At 32.4% G+C, this 24,114-nt stretch overlaps 1 protein-coding gene across 1 annotated transcript in view; it reads right to left on the bottom strand.

Annotated features, from left to right (window-relative positions):
• DPP10 (dipeptidyl peptidase like 10) overlaps nt 1-24,114 on the bottom strand; it is a 650,987-nt gene that overhangs the window by 74,441 nt on the left and 552,432 nt on the right. Inside the window, exons 11-13 of the mRNA XM_060015722.1 lie at nt 17,756-17,879; nt 12,889-12,927; nt 7,501-7,608 (exon numbers count right to left, since the gene is read on the bottom strand). Of these exons, the coding sequence (XP_059871705.1) occupies nt 7,501-7,608; nt 12,889-12,927; nt 17,756-17,879 (271 nt within the window). The remainder of the gene's footprint in view (nt 1-7,500; nt 7,609-12,888; nt 12,928-17,755; nt 17,880-24,114) is intronic.

Here is a 24,114-nt window from a genome sequence, read left to right as displayed (position 1 = left end):
AGTATCTTGGATTTTCCAGGATATAGATGCTTAAGAATGGTGAAGGATTAGGTGACTCCCTTGAATTCTAAAGGAGCAGTGTTTCTAAAGAGTGCTATTAGCAGTTTCCTAAGAACTAGTATCCCTAGAAGCACCCTAATGAGACACCATTAGGAGTGGATAATATTTTTTTTCTGTAGAGTTCTTAATTTCTACCACTAGTTTTCACCTTTTCTTTTACCGACAATATTCTAAGAGATGCCTCTCTCTATCAAGTTTTTTTTCTTGTTTTACTTTCTTGGGTGGTAATTTTTAAAAATTGTCATCTTTGGTTTTGTGCATATTCAAGTTACTTCATTCTGATTCATTTTCTCAGTGCTTATTTTTAAAAGAAATGTACTAATTTTCCACTATAGATTATGTTATATTATCTAAGCTTTTGATTAATGCCTTTGTCAGCTTAAAGAAGTTCTTTATTTTTAAATTTCTAAGGCTTTTGAATATTTGGTAGAATCCACCTTTAAAAAACATCCTGTGCCTGATTTGAATACATTTTAAGACACTGATTCCATTTCCTCGATATTATGGGACAATTCAGGTTGTCTGTTTCTTAAATCAGACCTGGTATTTCTTTTTTCTAGAATTTATCTATTTTACTCAAGCTTTCAAATTTGTTGACATCGGCTATACATAGCATTTAAAAAAATATTTTAAAATTTGCAGTTATGCCTTCTTTCTATTATTTATACTTTGGGGGCTTGTCCTCTTTTTAAATTAAGTTTGTTATACATTCTAGTGTGAATTATTTTTTTTCAAAGAACCAACTGTTTATTTGGCTAAACCCCTTTATTTTATCTTTACTTTCTATTTCATTAAATTCTACTACTGAGTTTCTCATGTCCTTCTTCTACATTTGAATATATATGTATAAATATAGTATAATTATATTATAAAATAACAAATAATAGATATATGTAATTTAACCCATGAAAAATGTAAAAATTATATTTTATTTTCAAACATATCGCTTTTTAAAAGTTATAATTGTTGTTATTCACTTCTAATTCAATTGCATTGTTTTCAGAGAGTGTAATCTATCAGCTAAATAGTACTTCAGATGCATTTTTGGTATAAATATATCTAGAATCTAGGATTTTTGATGTGGGAGAGTTTTATTAAATATCTACTTTCTTATACTACTGGAAGTAAAAACTAAAAGGTCATTCCATAATGTTTATGTAGTATTAGAATCTTCCTTCAAAAAAACAATAAGTGACTTATTGGTACACATCTGTATTTCAGCATCTTTCTAAACCATCTATTCCTTATTCCTAAAGGGAGCGCTCTCGACTTCTAGCTGCTCAAGGTCAACAACAAGCATGTGACTTCTTTATTTTAACTTCTTCATATGCTGTCTGATGCATTCTGGCACTTTACAAGTACCTGCTGAATAAAAGTATAAATGCAAAGATGAAACCAAAGTTCTGAGATTTGAGACAGGCACAGCCTGAAGGCTGGCATGGAGTTCTGAAGTCATATATTTTATTGCCAAATTCCCACAGGACAACAACCCAGTAGATAGTCCTACTTACTCATTTTCAGATCCTGTTTTGAATGGACCAAGGACAGGACTAAGATCTCAGGTTTTAGTGCATCTAATTTCAAGATGAACAAAATCTCAAAACATTAAAAAGTAAAGAAACTTTGATCAATATTTGTACATATCTGGAGATGCATTTTGTTCACAGATTTCTAGATTGCTTATACGTTCTCTGTTTTTCAGAGAATTTTGGGGTGTGTGTGTGTGTGTGTGTTTTAAGGATGGAAGAGTGGCCACATTAAAAGTGATCATGAGCAAAAATCCAATGCTTTGAAAAATGTTTGAATACAGTGTACAGAAAATAAAAATTACACATCCAATGATGCATCTCGGATCAAAATATGTTTCTAAGTGTAGAAGTAAAAGATCTCTTGTTGGAAGCCATGATAACAACCTCACAACCTTTGGACTTTACTTCAAACATCTGTAATTTCTCTGCTTGCTTTATATCTACCAGGGCAACTCTGGGCTGGGGAATAAGTTTCACTCCATTTTACATGTAATAGCATAGACTATCTTGTATAGTTACATAGTTATAAGACTTGTAAGCTATTTTCTAATAATAGCATATTACGTTTGATCTGGACTCTAGGTAAGTAGTTCCAATACCAATCAGAACATGGTAGATGACTATACAGTAAATTCAAAATAAATATCAAGGGACTTCACTAGTCTGTACCACCTCAATTAATTTTCCATCCACCTTCAGCAGAAATATAATCACAGGAAAGGTAATTTAACAAAGCAGGAAAGAATACTCATTTTACTTCACAGAAATAATTCTTTCTTTCTGTGCCACCATGATCTCCATTATATTCACTTAGTAGAAGAGAAACACTGATTATGAATATGAAACCATTGTGGAATTTTGACAAGGGCAACATGGCAATATACTTTAAATTGAACTCATATTTCACTTTTAATTTTATAAGGGCAGCAATAAAACTAGTAATTTCATTCATTTTCAAAAGAGCTGAAAATCTAGGAAATAAAGTGTTTTTATTTGGGACATTAGACCTCAGGCACCTCTCCTTGGATCGGCAGAGATTTTATCTTATTCAGCAAGTTCAATATGAATTTTATGTATCTGTTTATAAGTTGGAAACATATTGGTATCAGTAAAAGTTTAATGATGCATGTGCTTTTCACCTGATTATACACTGTTCATTCTAATTTCTTACAGTAAATTCTGTTTAACTTTTACAGCTTCTAAATAATGGAAATATTGCAGTGCTTAAAAATAGCATGCTTTAATTTACTGTCTATTCCTCATGTGAGGTGAACTAATTGTTTTCAGACAATGTCCTAATCAGATACAGCAGTGAAATGTAATGAAAAAATTGTACTGGGTTGATTGGGTGACAGAATTGTGGATTGGGGGCATGCTATTTTCTACAGTATTTGTAATGAATAATGGCATTTAAAATTGTTCCAAGTGAAATCATCAGCTCTCATAAGCAAAACTTTGTATTGCTGGATAGAAAAAGTGAATGAATTCACCAATATATATAAATTTTTATTTAACACAGTTTTGGAAGATAACATGGCTTATGCTTATAAATCTGAACCACTTAACATGGCTGAAACTCTGCTTATCCCATATTAGAGGGGAAGAAGGCGGCCATGTATTTGACAAAAACCTTTCTCTTGACTGCAACTTACATTGTAAGATATAGGATATTATGGTTCCAAATATGGGAATTCAGGAGTTAGAAGTCTACATAAAGAATTCTATGGGGGAAAAGGGGAGAGGGAAATATCTGAAGTGGTCTGCTGTAAAAAAAGGTTTGCATCATTGTTTGATTCAGAAACTACGTAAACTGATATCAATACTGCATACTTCACACTCTACTCAGAAGAAAATTTATTTTAGCTATAAAGATTTTTGGAAGAGCCAGTTTTTATTTTTATTATTATCTTTAATGGAATATATAAAAGTAGATAAACTGTACTCATAAATTTTGCTTTCACATATTCATATAGAAAGTATCTGGAAATATATATATATATATATATATATATATAAAAATATAAATATATATGGGTTTAGAAATATTTTACTTTTGATTCAGGAATTCCAGTTCTGTTAACCACAACTAAAGAAATAATTCATAATAAAAATAATCTTTATGTATAGTGACATCTATAGTTGCAGTAAATTGCCACTAAATTAAACATTGAACAACAATGGTTAACTATGTACATCCAGTCAACTAAATATTAATATTCAAAAGAATTGCATTTCAAAATTGTTTAGCACTATGGGAAACTTATGCTTTAAAATTTAAATTCAAATAGGATAAAATACTGTACTTAACATAAAATTATAATCATGTTTAAAAGTAGACTGGAGGAACACACAATTTTTTCCTATTTTTTATTTTTTGGAATTATTTTAACAAGCATAAGTCTTGTAAATAAGGGGAAAAAACCACTAAAATATTTGTAAGGCCAACCATCAATTTATATATTGAAAATATCCTGAAACACTAATTTTGTAGCCTGGTCTCTAATTAATGTTTTTTGTTTACCTACTGATTGTGTAAGAGAGAAAAATGTTTGCAAAAATTTACTAATTTCATTTAGTAAGATACTTCAAACAGATGAATATATTTGCAGTCAATGGGGAAGCTCTCTAATATAGCTAAGCATCAAGTACTGCAAAGGTGGTCTCCTGACGGCTGCCAAGCTCTCTGTTCCTGTCATTTCTCACTCCCTGGGCACATCAATTTAGGTGGAGTCCTCTGGTGTATCAAGGGAAGGAAGAGGGGGTAAAAAGTCATCACTGGTGCTATGCACTACTGTTTAGACGGTAAATTAGTAGACCATTTTTGGAGGGCCAGTTTCACATTCCATATCAAAACCTAAACAAATACATATATGTACACATATGCTTTGCCTAGGTAACTTTTGACATCTAGAAATATACATTTGTGGTAAGAACATTTATCTCTGGATCATTTTTGGTATCAAAACTAGAAATAAATATGATGATGAAAATTAATTCATTTAAATACAGTATAATATATTTACTAGACAGGATGTTGAATAGCTATTAAAATCACATTTACAAATAATATTAAATATTAAGAATGCAATTAAATGATGTGAGAAAATGCTCAGATATTACTCTTTAAATGTTACAAATCAATATATATGCTTTGATTGCACACTTTAAGAAAAAGTGATATATTTTTAATGTAAAAAGAAATTGGAAATATATACAACAATTGATTTGCAGTGTGCAAGTCTGGGGTGATGAGATTATGTTTGATTTTATATACTCTTTTTTTCTTTTTCTTACTTTTTGGCTACGACCACCAGGGAAGTCCCTGATTTTATATAATCTTTTTTTTTTTTTTTTAATTTATTTATTTTTGGCTGTGTTGGGTCTTCGTTTCTGTGCGAGGGCTTTCTCTAGTTGTGGCAAGCAGGGGCCACTCTTCATCGTGGTGTGCGGGCCTCTCACTATCATGACCTGTCTTGTTACGGAGCACAGGCTCCAGACACACAGGCTCAGTAGTTGTGGCGCATGGGCCTAGTTGCTCCGCGGCATGTGGGATCTTCCCAGACCAGGGCTTGAACCCGCGTCCCCTGCATTGGCAGGCAGATTCTCAACCACTGCACCACCAGGGAAGCCCCTTATAATCTTTAGTTTACTCAGTTTAGAATTTTACAAATTTTTATAGTGTGTATATATATATATATATATATATATATATATATCTCAATACGGTAATCATAAAAAAATCATAAAAGAGCTTTTTTGTTAGCTATTTAAAAATTGAGGCAAAGAGGTTCAAAATTGTGTGTATGTACAAACTTAAGAATAAATTGTATTTACCTAAGCACTGACCTCTGATTCATTAACAAAGTAAGTTAATTTTAGCCACATTGCCAAAATATCTGTAAATAATCATGCAGTCATGTTTATTTATCAGTGAGGCAAGCCACAAATTCTCTGAACTGTAGCCAGAATAGATGAAAACATTTTCTACTTCAATGGAAGCTTTGCTATAATCTCCATATGGAAGAGGAACAAAGTAAACACATCTGCTCTATGAAGTTGTTCTTCTGAACATTTCAGAAATAATGAATTAGACTGCATTTCAGACTGGTTTGATTGGGAGACAGAAGGTATTTCTTCCCAAGGCTTGTAAAGAAACTTTTGTTATGTGCATAAATATCTCAATTTCTACATGCCAACATCTTCATCTCCTACCTCTGCTCTGCCAACCCCACACTTTTTAAAAGACAACATTTCTGTTCTTATTTTTTTGAATAGATAATATCAGAATTATACATATATATATATAGATGTATTATACATCTTTCTCTACCTTTCACTATATCTTATAAATAGTCACAATTTGTATGTAATTTTGACTACCTGGGTTTTTACACAGCTTCTTGAATATAAATGCTGATATTTAAAAATGCAATAAGGTGTCACCACAGTCAACTGTGAGATTTGGAAAGTTTTATTTATTCTTTTGGCGGAAATATTTCCCCAGTATTTATGATAACAAAGTTTATAATTAGCTAGCAAAAGTTAATCAGGTAAAGCAATTTGCTGGTGAAGCTTCCTCCAGTTCACATAAAAACCAAAATATGTTCCCTTAATATCACCTGTCTGATATAATCATCTAATAGTTGAGTACAGAATCACCAAAAATTTTTATTAATATATAAATGCTTTCATTTATTTAAAACATAAATGAGATCACATTATATATTAGTCTATAACTTATTTTTCCAATTTAATAATATACTATGAAAATTAATCTACATTGCTATTGTGGAGATTATGTGTAGTCAAATTACTTATTTCAGCTTTGATTAAAGTTAAAATCATGACAATTACTTTAATAGTACAGATCTTGGACAAGGGTTGCCTCTTAAGCTACTGACACAGATTTAAAAAATTCAAGGTACTGAGCTGCCCAATGTAAATACATATATGGATAATGGTAAAAATTGGAGAATATGCACAAGACTTAAAGGTTCTAAGAACATAAAAGTAGTCAGGTTGCTTAGGGATCTTTTACCACATTCATATTTATTCTATACTTAGTAAATATGAAATTGATTCTTGGCTAGTTTGTTTATAACACTCTCAAGAAAGATTCCAATTTATCCACAATGTTTTATCTTTATAAATTAACATTTATCTGTGAGACTAGACTGTTTATTTGATTTTGAAGGAAACTTTATTTCTCACGAATATTTTTATTGTCAATTAGATTCAAATTGACTCATTAACCTTGCCATATTTAAATTACTTATTGTGAATTCACTGATTCTTTTTATAATTAGATAAAACTGGTTAACATTCATTTGAAATGTAGAGGAAAAATAACCTTTTATCCTTTTTTTATCAAAAGGTCCATAAAAACATAACACAGATTTTATCTTTGACAACACATAAGAAATCTATTTTATCCTGGTTTTTAAAATCTGCCCTGCATTTCCTTGTGTGGGTATACTACAACTTACTAACCATTCAATTTTTGATGGACATTTAGACTGCTTCAGGTATTTAAAACTTTTATAACACACTGAAAATATTACTTGTACCAAATAGATGATATATATTTGTTGAATGGAAAATCGTCTCTCGATTTTCCTCAGGTCTTGGAAAGTAGGGGTTGGGTACTTTCCATTTATTAAATTCTATATCCCAAGGCCCTCAACTCATAGCACACATGTGTAGCTCACTAAATTTTATTGAGTGTTGAAAATGTTTTGTGTACAGCTTGAATTTATGGCTAAGGGTGGGGATCCTCTTCCTAAAACATCCCTGAGTTGGATATATGGCTGGACTTCACAGGTATTAACTGTAGGTGCAGAATACCACACGAAAAAGACTTTCATGAACATGATGGAATGAAACCAAACTACAGAAAGAAGCCAGCACTTACCTGGACGAGGAACATAGCTATGTGGTTATATTCTCCACGGCCCCCTTGCTTAACAGGAACTGTCATAAAGAATTTGCTGCCATCTCTAGAAAACACGGGCTCCTCATTCTAAAATATAGAAGCGCATGCAACAATCTCAAAAGGGCATTTGAAAATTGTACTTCCAACTATTGCTAATACATGCATGGAATAGACCAATAATTGATTTAAGTTTAGTTTGGCAAATTGTCGAATTATTTAAAAACTAAAAGTATAACAGTATGTTTTAAAGTGAACGCGATGATGCATTGGGCATATGTGTGTGTTTGAGTGATGAGATGGATGGGAAAGTTCCTTGCATACTGGATAGAAATGATTTACAATTAGACTAAAGACACTTTTTAAATTGGTTCAGAAAAGAACTTTCATATCTTCACATATGATATGATTGTGTTTAGAAATTTATCTTTCAAAAATAAAGAAAATGTTAACATCTGCACCAGTTTATCAAAATCATTTTTTTAATTTAGAAAATTTTCTAACATATAATATTTAATACATTTTTCTGAAATCTTTTACTCAACAACTCAAGTTATTGAAGATACATTTCTGATGATGTACACATGAATTTACTGTAAATACAAAAATGAAAAGGCTGCAAAATTGGAAGGAATCCACTGAAAATAATTTAATTCAAATTTCCCATCCTCACTGCTCACCCCTTCACAAACACACAAACACAGATGCCCATTTGATGATTTTTTAAATTAAACTCTAGTAGCATGTTAAATCAATACAATTGTTTTTGAAAATTAAATGATGGGATGATATACATATAGATTGCTTTCTTTTGCTCCAGGGGAAACATTAAGAAAATCGATCTATGTAACAAAACATCGAGTTCTTTCTTTTAGATTAGTGAGAGTGATTATACATATGGTATAGAGAAAGGCTTTGGTATGGTTTCCTCAGTAGGTCTTCAGAATGGCTCACAACTAGTTTTAGATGATCTGACCCTCCACTCTTTTCCTGCTCTCCTCTTCCTTCCTTCTCCTGCTTCCTGCATTTTCCTGCTCCAGTGCCTTTGCACTTTTTTTTTACCCTTTGTCTGGCTCTTTCTCATATCTCTCTTTTCCTTCCTCCCTCCTTTCCTCCCTCCCTCCTTCCTTCCTTTCTTTTTCTGTGGAAATTATTTCTTTTTAAAAAAATTTTTATTGGAGTATAGTTGATTTACAACGTTGTGTTACTTTCTGCTGTACAGCAAACTGAATCAGTTATACATATACATATATCCACTTTTTTAGATTCTTTTCCCATATAAGCCATTACAGAGTATTGAGTGGAGTTCCCTGTGCCATAAACTAGATCCTTATTAGTTATTTATTTATATATAGTAATGTGTATATGTCAATTCTAATCTCCCAATTTATCCCTCTCCCTTTCCCCCCTGGAAACCATAAGTTCGTTTTCTACATCTGTGACTCTATTTCTGTTTTGTAAATAAGTTCATTTGTATACTTTCTTTAGATTCCACGTATAAGCGATATTATGTGATATTTGTCTTTTTCTGATTTCACTCAGTATGACGATCTCTAGGTCCATCCATGTTGCTGCAGAAGGATCTTTCTTGATCTCACCTCTTTCTTATGTCTGTTATCAGTGAGGTGTTTCCTGATTATCCCATATAAAGTGTGATCAGGAAAGCCAGGTCATCCAACTGTATCTGAATCCCTCATCCCACTTTTGCCTACTGTCTACTTTTTTCCGTACCACCTAATACCATACATATTTTATGTATGCATACATTTGTTTGTACATGAATGGATATGTGTATATGTGCATATAGGTAGGTAGGTAGATAGAGAGATAGGAGGTATTCCTCTAGAATGTAAGCTCCATTCTTCACTGCTTTGTCTCCAGCACCCAGGACAGTGACTGTCACATAAATTGTACTTAATAATCATTTATTGACTGAATATGTAAATTAATAACTATTTTAATAATCTCGAGTCTGATTCTAGCTTTATTAGTAATGACATCCCATGATAGAAACATAAAAATATTATTTTCCTTGTCTACTTCGTGGACACTCATGAAAATATAAGATGATATGTGTAATAAATTTAAAACTGTGAGGTAATACAATTCAAGGATGGGAAAATTGCATTACAAAGCATATAATAAATACTGACAAGACACTTGACTGAGTGAATCACATTGTTCAACTATGTTCCATCTCTTGCCCCTGTGGAATATTTCTCTCTTTGCCTTTGCACATGGGGTTTCTTCTGTCTGGCCTAACCTTTCAGTCGTCCTTTTTGTGCTAAATCTTACTCATTTTTTACTTAAACTCAGAACAGAAACCATTTCCAAATTTCCTTAGTTAGAGAGTCTCTTCTAGTTAGGAAACCTCTCCTCAGAGATTCTGAATAGTACTCTGTATTCATCTCTATCATGGCTTTCAGTACACTCTATTACATAGTTGACTTCCTTCACTAGGCAAGTAATAATTAAACTAAGTTTGTAATTTTATCTTTTTTAGCTCTATTGCCTAGGACACAGTAGGTGACCTTCTTATAATTGAACAGATGAATGCACGTGTACAATGGGCAAAAATATTTGTTACATATATCACTTTATCCACCACATTTACTCCAAACTATTGGCTTCTCCCTTATTCAACATTTTCCTCCTGTGCTTTGCTCCAAGAATAAATTAGGTATGGGGATATCTGAGCAATGTGCTTTTTATGTTAGTCCCTGTTCCTCCAATTCGGGTACCTTAGAAATAGTTCATTTTAAAGAGTAGACGGGAATTATAATCTCCAATACATTGCTAGGTTTAAAAACTTTCACCATTGAAATGTAACTAGTTATAAACATACAGCTCTATGCAGAGCCTTTCCTGCAATCAAATAAAGAAGTAGAGCCAGTCTAACTGTCTACATTTATGACCTTAAACAAGGCAGTATTTATGGCACACAGGATAATGAGCTGAGGATAACAAAGTCCACCTCTTGGCCAAATGTTTTTTACACTGGTTATTCCAACTATAAGTCTCTTGAAAGCTAGGGCAAACATGCCCACTTCTCTCTGCTCTTCTCACTATCCAGAAAACAAGCATATGAGTATTACATTAAATTTCTAATTTTCTTGGAAACTTGCTTTATCTCATTATAGATGCTCATCCTTTAAATTTCATTGAATTCTAAGTATTTCCTGAAATTCCCTTAGAGCTTTTGGAGAAAAAGTTAACCACGACAAACTACTCCCTGCATTTTTTATTGAATAATTGATAACTGGTTTCTTTATTTTAAAAAGTTTCTATTAAATATTCATGAATTTGGGACTTAAAATGTAGATAATATAATCCCAAAAGAGCATGCATTGTGTTGTTGTATGTTAGACTATTATGAATGTCACTAGCAATCAAAATGGTAGCAAAATAGGTTTAATAACACAGGCAGTTTAGAATAAATCCATATCCATTATGTTATTGTTTTCAATGATTTTTATTTTAAGTATCTAATTTAATTTTGTAAGAGTCCATTATTGGCTAAAAAAACAAGATTTTTTTCCCCCTATTTCATTTTGTACCTTGACTAAGATTAAATAGTTCATATTGTTACCTATGGATAGATGATAGATGGATGATAGATAGATAGATAATATAGATAGATAGATAGATAGACATGCCTATACTTCGAACAAGCAAAGGTTTAGCCTATTCACAATCCTTCTTACTCTTTTTCTTTATTTGTTCAACAAGTATATATGGATCTCTTCTTATAACCAGACTCCATATTAAGCATTTGTATTAGTGGGTAACAAAAAATGAATAACCTTCCTGCTCTTGTGAATGTAGTAAAAAAGTCACAGAACTAACTGTATGAGTGTTTCATAAAGATTACACTTGACTTTAACTTTTATTGGGGAATGTGATTTGTTTAGTGTGGTTGAGGAGGTGACTTCTTATGCAGGTGATTTAGGCTGAGGTTTGACAAATGAGCAGCCTTCACATATGAAAGTAGTTGAGAGAACTCTGTTCAGAAGAAAGAGTTCACATTAAAGGTCCTGGGTATATGAGGAGGGCTAATGGAAAAAATGGGAGAAAAGATGGTATGACACAGAGCTAGAAAGGCTTTCAACTTAATCCTTTGTAGACCCTTTAAGGATGTTGGTCTTTATCTGTAGAACAAAGGGGTTTTAGTTGTGAGAGAATATGAGTGTTGTGGGTAGTGACAATCAAATACATATTTTGAAAAGATCACTCAGCCAGTCTGCAGTGTAGAGAACAGATTGTCAGGTTCCTAAGGGGAACTCTCAACGCTAAGGGGTTGAGAGTTCACCAGTTAAGGAGGAAATGCGGTGCCTGTAGTTTAATCCTGTATGGTGTTTGTGAATTGGAGAAAAGTAAATTGACTTGAGATCTTTGAGAGTAAAATCAAAATAACTTGGTGATGAATAATAACATATGCAGGTAAGGATAAGACACTGTGTAAAAATCCCCGCTAGGTTTATGATTTTGATAGCTGGATGGATAAATATGTCCTTGACTCCTATGATAAGAAGACAGACTGACTGGAAGAGAGAGAAGTTTAGTTTGAACCTGTGGAGTGTGCAGTTACTTTCACAGATTCAGGAGAAGATGCCAAGCATGAATTTGGATATTTCAGAACTCAGAAGAGAGTTGCCTGGGGCTATACACTTGGTGGTGGTAATTGAAACCACAGATGTATACAACACCCAGGGAGAGAATATAAAATAAAAGAGCACTGTAAAGAACAAAACAAATCAAAACCAAACAAGCCAAACAAAATACTTCCCTTTGCAAAAAGTAGTGATGAAATTAGTAGTAAAATGGGTTCAGCTATATTTGAATAATCTATTTGTGCTTCCTTCTGAAATGTCCAGTATGAAAGCATGTTGTGGAGATGTTTGTTTATTCTTCTGTGATCATCTGGATTCCAGCTTCATTTATATCACAAGCTAGCATTATGAGCTAGGATATATCTAAGGAAAGAAATGTTCACCTGAATAATCTCCACATAAGCAAGTTAATTTTCTGGGTGATTTGAGCAATGCTGATGGTTTGTAGTTTTAATGGGTCACATCTTTTTCTCCTTCTTCTACACAAACATTTACTTATATGAATGGTCCTGAAAATGGATCCTGGTAGTTATTCTACAATTTATGTCCTATAAAAAACAGAAGTAATCTTTCTACAAATGATGTCATAGAGCCCAAGTTATAAATATTTTAATGAAAAAGACTCATTTATTCAAACATAACAGAGCCTTAAATTCATACTACTGAAATAACTTTTGAGAAAAAGTTATACATAACAAATGAGTGAACAGGATGGGCGGGATGGACAAAATGTGACATAAAGAGACCACCTATACCATACCTGTTTAGATAGCCATGTATCTGATGTCATCTCATATTTCTGAAACAAAACAATTAACTCCATGAAGCATCTAAAGACCAAAGTGAGCACGCATCAATTTAACCTTTTTTACACTGTTATCCTATAGGCACATTTTTCCTTCCTGCAGCTGGTGAAATACCACGGGAGATCACATTGTCATTATTGACTTAAACTGAATGAATAAGTAGAGAATTGGGATGAAATGATATTCTAATTATAGTCTTATCTTTGGTGAACTCCTTCAGAATTCTCAGTTGCACTTAACCAGAGACAGAAGATCATTTTCCAGCTCCGTTTGATTACTTCATTCAAACTGTTTTGAACCACTAGACACTGTCTCTTTTCACCTCTAGGCATCATCAGGAAACAAATATTAAGTCCTTCTAAAAAACTGGGCAAACAGCCAGGAATAAAATTTAAAAGTGGACATTTTGTCAACATTCCATCCACTCTTACCATAGTCATTTTTTCCCCTTAGGGAAAACAACTAAACATTTGAAATGGCAAAATTTTATGTGTGTTTAAAATAATCTTGCATAGGATCAGAACCAAAATTATATTTCAAAAAGCAAAATTAGACAAATTTCATCTCAAGTTGAATATGTGTAGATAAAATAAATTTTAGTAATGCTGTTTACATGTAGTAACTTATGGAATATCTTGTGGTTCTCTGGAAAAAATGACTCTATAATAAAAGTATTAAAATGAAGAAAACTAAATCGTAATATGTTAGAGAGTTTACCTCTATGCAAAAGTACTCATTTCAAATTGTAAATAATGATTATTATTTATTTATAGGTTTGTTTTTTTTTTACCAATTTCCTCTTTTAAAGCCATATTATTATTACATTATAATTAACCACTGTCCATTTTCAGGGCTTTTTTCTTCCAATAGATTTTCTCTATATACAGACATCAGAAAAACATCTAACTAAATCATTCCTTGATTTTCTAGTCACACTTCAGCAATAATCATCCTTGATATCTGTAAAACACAGACACACAAAAAAATATATCAGTGCCACTGCTCATTAGTGTCACTAAGTTTTGTTAGACTCCACGAGGGTCCAAAACTTCACACGCAATTATCTGTCTTATTATTTCTATTATTGTAGAAAGTAAAATTTTAAACTCCATAAATGGAATAGAAATATAATAGAATATCAATAAGGTATCAATTCAAGAATACGTTAGGGTTCCTGTATCTTTTCTATTGAAGCACTTTACCTATACAGATTTTCCCTATATAGAGATGGCAGGCTTTCTCTAACTAGAATACGTATACGCATGAACAATTTTTAAATGACTTTGTGATCGTCTCAGTAAGAAACCATCCAGAACAGTTTAACAAATAAATGATGAAATCCTGGTCAATCTATAAGCCAGCCAGATGAAACAGGATAATTGAAATAAAATTTCTAATATATGCAAGCTAAATGTAAAGAGTGTCAGCGAAACCCAATAGTAAATGGCTGATGCATCAACTTTGTTTTCATATCTATGCTCATCATTCCAATCACAGATAAATTTTTTCCTCTTTATTGCTATCTTTTACAGACCATTTAAAAATTATGTTTAAAAATACTGAAGTGTAATTTGCATATAGTGAAATGTACAGATCGTAAGTTTATGTGATGAGTTTTGATAAATGTATTTACATCCCATCAAGATATATGACCTTTACACTTCCAAACACATTTCCTCGTGCCCCTTCACAGTTTCCAATAAGGCAACTACTCTTCCAAACCTTTTTCCATAGATTAGTTTTGCCTGTTTTAGAAATTCAGAAAATGGGAATCATGTATTAAGTACTCTTTCGTGTAGTGCTTCTTTCACACCACGATTTTGAGATTCATTCATATTGTTCAGTGTATCAGTCTTCTGTTTCTTTTTAAATTGCAGAGTGGAATGTCATTGTATTGATATGCCTCATTTTGTTTATTCATTTCTTGTTAATGGACAGTTGGACAGTTTCCAGTTTTTAGCTATTGTGAATAAAGCTTCTCTAAAAAAGACGTGTTTTAAACAAATCCTTTGGTGGAAACAGGTTTTTATTTCTCATGCAAACATCTAGGAATGGAGCTCCTGAGATATATATGCACACACATATATATTTATATATGTGTGTTTAACTTTCTTTGAGACTACAAAATCATTCTTTTAAAGTAAAGTCACACTTCTACCCACAAAGAATGAGATTTACAATTCTCCACCTCCTCATCAGCAGTTAAAACTGTCACTTTTTGTTGTTGTTTCAAGTTTATTCATTTTAATGGTATGTAGTGTTACCTCATTATGATTTAATCTATATTTTCCTAATGTGTAACAATTTTGAGTACTTTTTCATGAGTTTGTTACTTCTTTACAAGTTTCTGTTCACACATTTTGACTTTTTCATTGGGTTGTCTTTTATTATTGAAACGTATATATTTCTTCGTCAGATGCACATTTTGAAAAATATTTTCTCCCAGTCTGTGGTTAGCTGTTTGATTTCCTAATAGGGTCTTTGATGAGAAGTTTCTAATTTTGATGATGTCTGATTTATTTTTTTCTTTTATGATAAATGACTACTTTGTCTATTCAATATAGTGAAGTTATATTCCATCTTTTCATCTAGAAGATTGACAGTACTAGCTTTTAGATTTAAGGCTGTAGTATGTCTCAGACTAATTTTAGAATATAGTATAAGAAATGTCAACCATCATTGTATTTTCCACCCGGTTATTAATTGTTCCAGTGCCATTTCCCCCTATTGAACTGCTTTGGCACCTGTGCTGAAAGTCAATTGATCATATAAATATAGATCTATTTCTGGAAACACTATTCAGTTCAACTGATCGATTTGTGTGTTCTTTTGCCTCCATTACAATCTCTAAGTTTCTGGTTATTCCTGAAATCATGTAGTACAACTCTTCCAATTATTATCTTTTTTTTTTTTTTAGGGTATTGATTTACCTGGTCAGGCCTTTTGTAGTTCCATATGCATTTAAAAACTATCTTGTCTGTTTCTACCAAAAAAAAAAAAAGTCTGCTGAGAGTTTAATTCATATTGTATTGAAACTATAGTACAATTTGAGTAGAATTGACATCTACAACATGAAGCCTTTCAATTCAGGAATGTGGCTTAACTTCTTCTTTAGGTCTTCTTTAATGCCTTTCAGCAATGTTTTAGTTTTCAGTATTAAGATTTTGCCACTCTTTGTTAAATTTATTCCTATGTACCTAATATTTTAAATATTTTAATAGTATTTTTATTTTCCATCATAATATTACCAATCTTGGAAATATATTTTGTTACTTCTTAAATCTTTATTTTGAAACAAGTGCAAACTTACAGAGAAGGTAAAAGACCAGTTCAAGAAACATCTGCATATCCTTTAGACATATTCCTCATGTATTTATATTGTGCTCCCTTTGCTTTATTATTATATATCCAGTATCTATATCCTTTGTAAGTCTGCTTCTTATTTTGGGGGAGGTGGGTGAGTTATATTTTCTATGTCTATATATAGTATGTTTTAATTGTGTGACTGATATTGTGAATGCTACATTTTTGAGAATGAATTTTTAATTATTTTAAAGAGTAAACTTTGTTCTGGCAGGCAGCTAGTTTACAGGCATATGAACTGAATTCTTTCAAGGTTTGATTTAAAGATTTATTAGAAGGAGTATAGAATAGTTCTATTCCTAATACATTTTCTTTCTGGGCTCTGAGTTGAATGCTTAGGGTTTTCAGTGAGAGATCTCTATTTTTGCTGTTCATTACTCCAAAGTCTCCAAGTATTGTGCAACTTGCAGATTCTCTATTTGCTTCCCTCTCTGAGGCAGGCCCTTTACTTGCACAGCGAAGCACTGAGATAAAGACTTAAGAGACCTTTACATATATTGCTGAAGTTCTTTTATATATAGCTCCTATCCTGTGGTACTTGTCCTGAAAAATTCAGCCACCACAATAGCCTCAAACTCTGATTCTCCCTGCCTTTTTGGATCAGTGATACACTTGTGCTTTTCTTGGATGTTATCTCCTTGCACTGTGGCCTCAAATGTGTCACCAGTAGGAAGCCATAGCTTCATTTGACCATTTATATTTTAACTGCCTTATTGTCCAATGTCTGAATATAGTTAATATATTTTGTAAAGTGTTACAGTTGATCACTATGGAGATGCAAGGCTGATAACATTTACTCCATCTTGTCCAGAAGCTTAAGTTTGAAAATTCTGTTGTTAAATAATTGAGAACCCTTCACCAAGTACCAAATACGTAATATAACAATTTAAACTTATTAAAGTATTCCCTTTACTAATAACCTTAAAATTACACATATAGATTCTACTGCAGAGTTTATAAAACATGATTATAGAAATTGAAATACAACCTACTTTCAAAACATAGTTGCTGAAGAATCTTTTTTTTTTTTTTTTTTACTATTTTTAGACAATTTAAAGACAGAGACACTTATTTTAGAAGACTAATCTGAACTACAGAAAAAACGATGAATTTTTGGAATTGTTTAAAGATGACAGGAAAGAAATATCACATATTCTCAAGTTAATCACTGTCAAAAAGTAGAGAGAAAGCCTACATTTGAGAATGAAACTAACATGGCTTGGACTACCCTTTATACTATATAAGAATTCATTGTTTTAAAGCTTAATTTGTTCTCTTCTCTTTATCATCTATATTTCTTACTTCAATGTATGGAAGATTTATGAATTAAAGTATACACTCCTAATAGCTTTGGAAGTTAAATATTGAAGTCTTTGCACAAAGAATTGTTTAATTTTCCTTTGAAAGGTAGCATAAACTATTATATTTTAAGCATAAAGGAAAGTAAATTATACTCACTCTACTACAAGCACCAGTAGTGGTCTCACAGACTGTGAGGATGGAGATGTTCTGAGGTCGATTTAACCATCTGACCACTGTCTTGGTATTGCTTACCCATTTAACCATAGTGATATAGTATTCTCTAGTTCGGAAACAAAATTAAAATTTACATTTAGAGCCAGAGAACGTGTACAGCACCAATAATATACACTTGTTATTTTACATGCAGAATAAATGAAACACTGTAAGGATGTCACATCATGTTATTCTCCACTTATATATATACACATCTGCTTCTTCAAATATTGACATACATAAATACAAATATATGTGTGTGCATATGTATGTAAACACATGCACATATACATATATACATAAATATACAGAAGATTTGAGAATAAATTTGAAAGTGAATGATTTCACAGAAGGAAAATTTTTGGAAAAAATAAAAATAATCAAGATTCTAGACGTTCATAAATAATTTTCTATCGAGCAGTACAGTGCTAACATGTGCAAAATAAGAAAAAATTTTTTAAGTTATACTCTATTTTACTTTTTCAAAAATTCATTCAATAATCAATTAAAAGGCAAATATTATTATTGATTTAATAATTATTTCTTATGTATGACTTCCATGTTATCTCACTTTATCCACAGGACTTGAGCCACAGAGCCATGAATGGTTTGCTTTGGTCTTTTTCCATTGAGGGACAATGGAAATATAATCTTATTCATAATATTTTTTACAATATTATTTTTTAATCTTATTTATTTGAAAAAGTTTAAAACAAAGAAGGAATCAAACTGAAGAATATGAAGGGTTATTGAATTTTTGTAAAGTGAGGATGCTAATCAGTGGAGCCTACAATGTCTGCACGATGGTTGTAGATTGGGAAAGCTTATATTTTTCCTTTATAGATTCTATGTCTGGAAATTTACATAATATATCACAACCCCCCCCAACCCACACATAACAAAATGCAATCATTAATACTGATTCAATTTATGATAAAAAGAAAAAAAAATTCCAACAAAATTGCCCAGTTTCAAAATAGATTAGATGATTTAGAAATGGTTTGAAAAATGCCATCCCTGAATATTGTCTTAAAATGAATGCATCAGGTTTTTAAGTGACTTTGAAAAAAATCACCTATGAAAGTAAAACCTTGTAAAACAAATCACCTCTCCTTAGACACACTGAGTTAGACATTCAGCTACCTGAATCTCACATTTCTAACATTATTGAGTAGTTAGTGCTTCCTCTCAAAAACCAGTTAGCCCATCAAAGTAAAGATGTCAGAAGGACAAGCATAACTTGTCATACAGTGAATCCTGCCATATCGTCTTCAATAATCTCTTCAAGCTATCCAGCACCTTTCACAACTAGCTGAGTCTCACTTGAAAATTGACTAGAAACTCAGTGAAATCATAAAATAAAGTTACCTAAATAAAGTTAACAAGGCAACTTCGAATCAAATATGCTACTGGTTTAGGATTAATCTTTGGCCAAATCAATGGGCCTTGTGATTCTTTAAAGATCTGTGTCTTGTTCACTTTCACTACGCTTTGTTTAAACTGATTTATTTTGCATGCATTACCATTTTGGGCAGTGTGAACATTAAAAAAGGAAAAATATAGGCATTAACTTTTAAGAAATTTACCTAGGCTTAGCATGGAGAAAAATGACAGTGGATACTATAATTAGTCAGGAAAAAAGTGCTGAAATGTGATAATATATATTTCTGAGTAACTGGCATAAATGTTGTGCAAAACTGAAGTAAAAAATAATCTGATTGTTGTAAACAACTGACCAAAGACTGCAAAATCAAGGTGGTAATAGTTATTGAAAAATCTGGAGAGAACTGACATATAGAAGAATTTCAAACCTGATCAGAAATTTGTCTCACTTAGCTAAAGTGACTAATATTATATTTTGTGCCAAATGAGATATGAATGGTTTTTAAAATATATAACAACAAGAACAACAAAAAAAATTTAAATATTCATTTTGAGTGTTTTCCTTTCAAAGTAGCCCTCAGGTGAAATGTTTTAAGAATATCTTTGTAATGTCTTCCCAGACACTGACACATTATATTAACTATATAAGATGTGAAATCTTGATTTAAAAGAAAATTCATACTTAAAAAACATTAAAATTCAACTGGTGCAAATCTAGTGAATAAATGGTTTTTAAAAAGAACACTAAGTTAGGTATAAAATTAAGTTAAAAATTATTTATAGTCAGGACACATAATAATCAAATTACCAAAATTTAAATACAAAGACAAAATATTAAAAGAAGCAAGGGAAAAGCAACAAAAAATATACAAGGGAATCCCCAAAAGGTTAACAGCTGATCTTTCAGCAGAAACTCTGCAAGCCAGAAGGGAGTGGAAGGAAATATTTAAAGTGATGAAAGGGAAAGACCTACAACCAAGATTACTCTACCCAGAAAAGATCTCATTCATATTCGACAGAGAAATTAAAACCTTTAGAGATAAGCAAAAGCTAAGAGAATTCAGCTCCACCAAACCAGCTATACAACAAATGCTAAAGGAACTCCTCTACATGGGAAACACAAGAGAAGAAAAGGACCTACAAAAACAAACCCAAAACAATTAAGAAAATGGTAATAGGAATATACATATTCATAATTACCTTAAACATGAATGGATTAAATGCTCCACCCAAAAGACACAGGCTTGCTGAATGGATACAAAAACAAGACCCATATATATTCTGTCTACAAGAGATCCACTTCAGACCTAGGGACACATACAGACTGAAAATGAAGGGATGGAAAAAGATATTCCGTGTAAATGGAAATCAAAAGAAAGCTGGAGTAGCAATACTCATATCAGATAAGATAGACTTTAAAATAAAGAATGTTACAAGAGACAAGGAAGGACACTACATAACGATCAAGGGGTCAATCCAAGAAGAAGATATAACAATTATAAATGTATATGCACCCAACGTAGGAGCACCTCAATACATAAGGCAACTGCTAACAGCTCTAAAAGATGAAATCGACAGTAACACAACTAATAGTGGGGGATTTTAACACCTCACTTACACCAATGGACAGATCATCCAAAGAGAAAATTAATAAGGAAACACAAGCTTTAAATGGCACAATAGACCAGATAGATTTAATTGATAATTATAGGTAATTCCATCCAAAAACAGCAGATTACACTTTCTTCTCAAGTGTGCATGGAACATTCTCCAGCGTGGATCATATCTTGGGCCACAAATCAAGCCTCAGTAAACTTAAGAAAATTGAAATCATATCAAGCATCTTTTCTAACCACAACGCTATGAGATTAGAAATCAATTACGGGGAAAAAAATGTAAAAAACACAAACATATGGAGGCTAAACAATATGTTACTAAATAACCAAGAGATCACTGAAGAAATCAAAGAGGAAATCAAAAAATACCTAGAGACAAATGACAATGAAAACATGACGATCCAAAACCTATGGGATGCAGCAAAAGCAGTTCTAAGTGGGAAGTGTATAGCAATACAATCCTACCTCAAGAAACAAGAAAAATCTCAAATAAACAATCTAATCTTACACCTAAAGAAACTAGAGAAAGAAGAACAAATTAAACCCAAAGTTAGCAGAACGAAAGAAATCATAGAGATTAGGGCAGAAATAAATGAAATAGAAACAAAGACAACAATAGCAAAGATCAACAAAACTAAAAGCTGGTTCTTTGAGAAGATAAACAAAATTGATAAACCATTAGCCAGACTCATGAAGAAAAAGAGTGAGAGGACTCAAATCAGTAAAATTAGAAACGAAAAAGTAGAAGTTACAACACACACCACAGAAATACAAAGCATCCTAAGAGACTACTACAAGCAACTCTATGCCAATAAAATTGACAACCTGGAAGAAATGGACAAATTCTTAGAAATGCACAACCTTCCAAGACTGAATCAGGAAGAAATAGAAAATCTGAACAGACCAATCACAAGTAATGAAATTGAAACTATGATTAAAAATCTTCCAACAAACAAAAGCCCAGGACCAGATGGCTTCACGGGTGAATTCTATCAATCATTTAGAGAAGAGCTAACACCAATCCTTCTCAAACTCTTCCAAAAAATTGCAAAGGAAGGAACACTCCCAACCTCATTCTATGAGGCCACCATCATCCCGATATCAAAACCAGACAAAATACTACAAAAAGAGAAAATTACAGACCAATATCACTGATGAATATAGATGCAAAAATCCTCAAGAAAATACTAGCAAACAGAATCCAACAAAACATTAAAAGGATCATACACCATGATCAAGTGGGATTTACCCCAGGGATGCAAGGATTCTCCAATATATGCAAATCAATCAACATGATACACCATATTAAGGAATTGAAAAATAAAAACCATACGATCATCTCAATAGTTGCAGAAAAAGCTTTTGACAAAATTCAACACCCATTTATGATAACAACTCTCCAGAAAGTGGTCATAGAGGGAACCTACCTCAACTTAATAAAGGCCATATACGACAAACGCACAGCAAACCATTCTCAATGGTGAAAAACTGAAAGCATTTCCTCTATGATCAGGAAAAAGACAAGGATTTCCACTCTCACCACTATTATTCAACATAGTTTTCGAAGTCCTAGCCACGCCAATCAGAGAAGAAAAAGAAATAAAAGGAATACAAATTGGAAAAGAAGTAAAACTGTCACTGTTTGCATATGACATGATACTATACATGGAGAATCCTAAAGATGCCACCAGACAACTACTAGAGTTAGCCAATGAATTTGTTAAAGTTGCTGGATACAAAATTAATGCATAGAAATCTCATGCATTCCTATACACTAATGATGAAAAATCTGAAAGAGAAATTAAGGAAACACTCCCATTTACCACTGCAACAAAAAGAATAAAATACCTAGGAATAAACCTACCTAGGGAGACATAAGACTTGTAGGCAGAAAACTATAAGACACTGATGAAAGAAATTAAAGATGATACCAACAAATGGAGAGATATACCAAGTTCTTGGATTGGAAGAATCAATATTGTGAAAATGACTATACTACCCAAAGCAATCTACAGATTCAACGCAATCCCGATCAAATTACCAATGGATTTTTTACAGAACTAGAACGAAAAATCTTAAAATTTGTATGGAGACACAAAAGACCCCGAATAGCCAAAGCAGTCTTGAGGGAAAAAAACGGAGGTGGAGGAATCAGACTCCCTGACTTCAGACTATACTACAAAGCTACAGTAATGAAGACAATATGGTACTGGTACAAAAACAGAAATATAGATCAATGGAACAAGATAGAAAGCCCAGAGATAAACCCATGCACCAATGGTCAACGAATCTATGATAAAGCAGGTAAGGATACACAATGGAGAAAAGACAGTCTCTTCAATAAGTGGGGCTGGAAAACTGGACAGCTACATGTAAAACACCATACACAAAAATAAATTCAAAATGGATTAGAGACCTAAATGAAGACCAGACACTATAAAACTCTTAGAGGAAAACATAAGAACACTCTTTGACATAAATCACAGCAAGATCTTTTTTGATCCACCTCCTAGAATAATGAAAATAAAAACAAAAATAAACAAATGGAACCTAATAAAACTTAAAAGCTTTTGCACAGCAAAGGAAACCATAAACAAGACGAAAAGACAACCCTCAGATTGGGAGAAAATATTTGTAAACATATCAATGGACAAAGGATTAATCTCCAAAATATATAAACAGCTCATGCAGCTCAATATTAAAAAAAGAAAGAATCCAATTCAAAAATGGGCAGAAGACCTAAATAGACATTTCTCCAAAGAAGACATACAGATGGTCAAGAAGCACATGAAAAGCTGCTCAACATCACTAATTATCAGAGAAATGAAAATCAAAAGCACAATGAGGTATCACCTCACACCAGTTAGAATGGGCATCTCAGAAAAGTCTACAAACAACAAATGCTGGAGAGGGTCTGGAGAACAGGGAACCCTCTTGCACTCTTGGTGGGAATGTAAATTGATACAGCCACTATGGAGAACAGTATGGAGGTTCCTTAAAAAACTAAAAATAGAATTACCATATGACCCAGCAACCCCAGTACTGGGCATATCCAGAGAAAAACGTAATTCAAAAAGACACATGCACCCCAACATTCACTGCAGCACTACTTGCAATAGCCAGGTCATGGTAGCAACCTAGATGCCCATCGACAGACGAATGGATAAAGAAGATGTGGTACGTATATACAATGGAATGTTACTCATCCATACAAAGGAACGAAATTGGGTCATTTGTAGAGACGTGGATGGATCTAGAGACTGTCATACAAAGTGAAGTAAGTCAGAAAGAGAAAAACAAATA

The sequence above is a fragment of the Delphinus delphis genome, chromosome 7 (genome assembly GCF_949987515.2).
Source record: "Delphinus delphis chromosome 7, mDelDel1.2, whole genome shotgun sequence".
Lineage (NCBI taxonomy): Eukaryota > Metazoa > Chordata > Mammalia > Artiodactyla > Delphinidae > Delphinus > Delphinus delphis.
The sequence above is the reverse complement of the archived record's forward strand: the minus strand, read 5'-3'. Positions and strand labels throughout refer to the sequence as shown.